This window comes from Ictalurus punctatus, chromosome 26, assembly GCF_001660625.3.
Source record: "Ictalurus punctatus breed USDA103 chromosome 26, Coco_2.0, whole genome shotgun sequence".
In the NCBI taxonomy this organism is placed as follows: domain Eukaryota; kingdom Metazoa; phylum Chordata; class Actinopteri; order Siluriformes; family Ictaluridae; genus Ictalurus; species Ictalurus punctatus.
The window spans coordinates 11,024,611-11,029,762 of NC_030441.2; the positions used below are offsets into that span (position 1 = coordinate 11,024,611).

The following is a 5,152-nucleotide window of genomic DNA, read 5'->3' on the forward strand; positions in this document are numbered from 1 at the left end:
AATCTGACTTGCATATGTGTGCCTTTCTTTTTCAGGCAAACGGTTACTTTTGTAGTGTAATATAATCAGTATGCTTCGATGGAAACCTCTTTTCAACAGCTGAGCTGTTTGTGAGCATGAATGGTGTGAAGTGTGTTTGACTCCTTGCTGTGTGAGTGAAGCTGTAGGACAGGTAGGATACGTTCCACTGCTGGTGAAGATGTTTATTGAAGTATGCAGTCAGTGTAAACTTTATAAGTTTACAAAAAGGAAATCGGGAGCCGAGTCAGCTCTTATTGGTGATATGTTCCAAATAATCTGAATAATTGCAAAGAATCTTAATTTCCATCTCTAATCTGTACCGATTCGCTAAAATGAACAGCCAATTACAGCCAGTCAGTAGGTTTGATTGACACTGACACCAACAAAGGACAACTAGTGACAGAATTGTGGCATATATTATGGTTGTCACGACACCATAAACATATCTTATGATATTATACCAGCTGAAGTATCACAATACCAAGTAGTATCGCGATACCACACAATATTGTGTTAATTCATAATTCAAATCTACAAAATGAACCAAATTTACAGAAATACATAGATATAAATGAAATGTTTTCTTTTCAATATGTTATTACAGAGAATGAGTAACTGGCTGTTGGAAAAACTCAAGAACAATCAGTTGGCAAGCAACTAATTCATTGTGCCACATATTTAATCTGTTGTTCCCTAGGGTATAAATAACTGAATTTAGAAACTAAAAAAAAAAAATTAATATAATTGGGAACGTTAGTTTGCTTACTATCAAACACGGCTAATTTTATTATTTACACACTGTAGTTAGTGTAACGTTAGATCACTTACTATCAAGCATGGCTAATTTTAGTATTTAAACAGCGGTTAGCACAGGGGTGGGCAATCTTATCTGGAAAGGGCCGGTGTGGATGCAGGTTTTCATTACATCCAAGCAGGAGGCACACCTGATTCCACCTGTTTAATCAGTTGATCTTGGCTTTCAATATATTCAGGTGTGCCTCCTGAAAACCTGCACCCACACCGGCCCTTTCCGGATAATATTGCTCACCCCTGGGTTAGCATAATGTTAGCTTGCTTACTAGCAAACACGGCTAATTTTAGTATTTACACACAGCGTTCAGCCTAACTTTAGCTTGCTTGCAAGCAAACAGGAAAACTTTAAAGATTAAGAATTTATGTTAAATAAAGTGTATTGACCTTTGTGTATTCTGCAAAATCAGTGAGATGTGTCATTTTCGCGAAAATAGTATTAACTGCCGCATGTACCAAATAACTCATGGTACTACCGTATTGAAGATACTACCATTTAAAATATACACTGGCATCAGTTGTATTTTGAAGCTTTAGTATCGCGATAGTAACGTAGTACAGTTATACCATTCAACCCCAGTATACAGCACAGCAAAGTGTGGTAAGCATGCTAAAGACTCATCTCAGAGCATGCAGAGAGTGTAGGGAAGCACAATAAAGAGAGCTTGGTAAATGCCCAAGTGAACAATAGATAGAGAAAATGTCCTATAAAGCAGTGTGGCCAGATCAGCATTAGCCTCATATCTCACAATGTACTGCTTTATGAAGTGCGATTATAGCTCATAAAATCAAATCAAAGTCCTCCTGCTTCATTACTAATGCAGCAATTAAACCATGGGTTGACCCCTTCTTTTCAAAATACTTCATTACTATCAGGAGCAATTTCCTGTAATCAATACTGTTATTGTGCTGTAGAATGCATGCCATTTTGTTCAGGAGTTGCATCGGCCTTACTTACTTGAATCACATTTTTGCCTTGAGGCAAATTTTTAGCACTGTGGTACTTTGCAATTCCCTTGAGCACATCTGTGCATCTATTGGCTTAACAATTAGGCTCTAAATGTTCAGCTACAAACCATGAAGGCTTTATCCTCGAATGAATCTGAAAAGTCTTTCAGTTAGATGCTACACTTTCCAGTCTCTTCATGATTGATTCCATTTTTTTTTGCGTCAGGTGAAATAACATCAGGCCTGAGGAGAGGAATGAGAGCGCATGCTTGAGTATGAGAGCCAGACACAATAGAAAGAGACAGAGTGAGACACTGAGAGAGTGCATGAGGAGTAGAGAGTCGAACAGAGACAATATAGAAAGAGACAAGAAGATAGTGGATATGAAAAAAAGAGAGAGAGTGAGAAGTAGCAGCTCGTGTAATGACACTGAGTAAGTGGTGTTAGAGATTTTGCTGGGACAGCATTAATGGCGAGTACACCTGACGTTCAAGTGGCCTCTGTCAGCCACATTACAGCCTCAGGCTGCCCAGACAAGTGGAAAGCCAGCCGAATCAAAATCTAGGCATCTGCAGAACCCCAGAGAAATGGTCATGTGCAAATTTGCAATGTGAAGCTGTTTTATTTGCCTGAATGAAAGTCAAGTGCATGTGAACAGCACCGGTATGCCTCGGATATATTTCATGCTTCTGGTTTCATTTGCGTGCAATTTGGTGCAATCCAATCTGTGCATTCTTTTTATTTCCCTCTGCTCTGTAGCATATTTGCCCCACACTTCACTAATTTCATCATCCACCTTAAAATCCAGACTGGCTACACAGTTTAGATGGGTCATTCTACGGAAATGTGCATTTTTCTGTCCCTGGATTTCACAGAATGATTACACTTGAAAAAAACACTTTATTGTTACAATGTATTTATATTTTAAAGTAAAACAATATGTTATTTGAACAATTACACCTTCTTGAGCCATCACTGTGGCTATATTTGTTTTTTAATCAATTATATAGAATTTCATCAGCATAAAAGTGCTTGTCCCCACTGTCATGTATAGAGGTGAGTGCTGTATTTTGAAGTCAGAAACATGTTTTTTTTTGTTGTTGTTGTTTTTTTTTTACCATTTAAACAACAATAATGTATGCATAACTATCAAATATCTGATGTAAATGATGTAAAAAAAACAAAAACAAAAAAAAAAACCTAAATGTCAAATAAATATTATAAAATATATAATAAAAGTAGTTGTCCCCTAGAGTCATGTCACTGGTGTTACCGTACAATAAAAGTCTCTTATTTTGAAATAAGAAATCATACTGATGTCATAATTTGACTTCCTGTGGCCCCTTCCCTGAGGATCTATGAGGAAAGGCACATGGTAAGTCCACTGTCTCTTTTTAGTTATTAGAAATGTTGTCATTTATATCATGATTTCATACGAAGCTTTTAGTTGAGGTCACTGGTATGACCTACTTTATTCTTAGGGAAATGTAAAAAAAAATTGAATACAAATGGATTCAATTACATATTTTAATGTCTATGCCATGATTTACAACATGTGGCTTGAAGCCCTGTAGCAGCCATTTTGTAAAATGCATTTTTCATGAAAATTGTCACTGATGTTACCGTCACTGGTGTTACCTTACCTATAGGAGGACCTATAAAAAGGACCCCATGCTCTTCTGCCCAATCTCCCCCAGCAGAAGGCATGACCCACGATCTATATGGGCTCATTTGGACCCTATTCTTCAGTTCCTGGCAAAAGACCACACTAATGTCCAAAGCCTTCACTTTTTTAGTGATAGACCTGCCACCCAATGCAAGAACCGTGCAAACTTTTATATGACAGCCACTGAACCACACCAAAGAGGTTTCTCAACAGTGATGTGGAACTTCTTTGAGGCAAGTCATGGAAAGGGTGCACCAAATGGAGTGGGGGCTGCACTGAAAAGAACGGCATTAGTTAGGCAAGGTAGAGATATGCCAAATGCAGGGACCTTTTTCCAACTGCTAAAAGATACAGGCAAGGTTAAACTCTTCTATGTAAGTGAGGAGGAAGTTGAGAAGAAGGGTGAAGGTTTGAAAGAAGTGTCCCTGTTCACCATCAAGGGCACAATGAGGATGCATGAAGTCCTCAGTGATTCGCATGGCATTCTAAAACACAGGAACATCAGCTGTTTCTGCCATTCTGCTGAGGGAATCTTTGGCTGTTTATTCTATGGTCTAGAAGAGGTTAGCTATGGATGCAATTGATGAAACGGATGAAGAGTTTAGACCCAATGTCATCGAGCACCATCGCAGTGGGCAATGGTGTGTTGTTTGCGATGATGATGAACCCTACCCTAGGATAATATTGAAGGTGGAGGAAAATAATGTGGAAGTCAAGTGCATGCACTGAAATGGAGTGCCCAGAGATGATATTAACTGGTATCATGATGACCAGATCATGTGCCTGATGAGCCCCTAGCACTGAATAGGCATTCAGCTGAAATTGATCAGAGGTCCTGGGAGCTCATTCTGAGACAGCTAGACAAGTGAAATAAGGCAACATAAATTGTAAAATAGGGACAGTTTACCCCTCTTAATTATAACCTAGTAACATAGCATGACATAAAAAATAGTAGCAGACAATTGTAGTTTAGATAATGGTCTTTGTTGGGCCTTTTTTAGTTGTTACTCTTAATTAAGTTCAAATGTGCTTAAACTGTTGTTTATGAACGTTCAAGTGTTTTGAGCGATTGTCAATGAGTTTGACTGCATGCCAAATGAAACCATTTTCTTAATTAGAATTGAAGAATAAGAATCTTTGGTCTTGTATGTCACTGGCATTTCATTGTGTCACTGGTGTTACTGTGTGTTTTTTCTGTATCATTAAATAAAATGTGTCATGTTTGACAGGATGATGATTTTATATTCATGATATTTTGCTACACTGAAGAGTTCAGATTCCAAGGATTGCATAATTACTTATTTATAACAGTTATTTTTAAAATATTTATATTTTTATAGGAAATTCATGGTTGTGCAACTGAAAAACATCATTCAACCACACTTTTAACAAACTATAACAAATCTAAATAAAATAATAATCTTCTGATGTGTTGCATTATCAATGTTATTCTTTACCTCTGACTACATATGCTGAAGAGATTGAAAAATAATATTTCATAAAGGCCTTTATTATTGCCAAATGAGTAAGGTAACACCAGTGACAAATAGACGGTGCATGCCTTCTTTAAATAAATACACAAAAAAAGAAAAAAAAATCATTAAGCTGTCATTTAAATGTATTCATACAGCCAATGATTTAAGTAATAATGTGGTCAAAGTTTAAACATTAAAAAAAAGAAATACATTTTAAGACATTCTGCCATTC

The 5,152-nt window shown here is 37.0% G+C and overlaps 1 protein-coding gene across 1 annotated transcript; it reads left to right on the plus strand.

Moving 5' to 3' along the window:
* Nucleotides 1-3,121: 3,121 nt before the first annotated feature.
* On the plus strand, nt 3,122-4,797 carry LOC108258548 (uncharacterized). Its single transcript, XM_017457247.3, has 2 exons — nt 3,122-3,154; nt 3,429-4,797. Exons 1-2 carry the CDS (start codon nt 3,138-3,140, stop codon nt 4,027-4,029), a joined length of 618 nt encoding a protein of 205 aa, XP_017312736.1. The 5' UTR covers nt 3,122-3,137; the 3' UTR covers nt 4,030-4,797.
* The last annotated feature ends 355 nt before the right edge of the window (nt 4,798-5,152 follow it).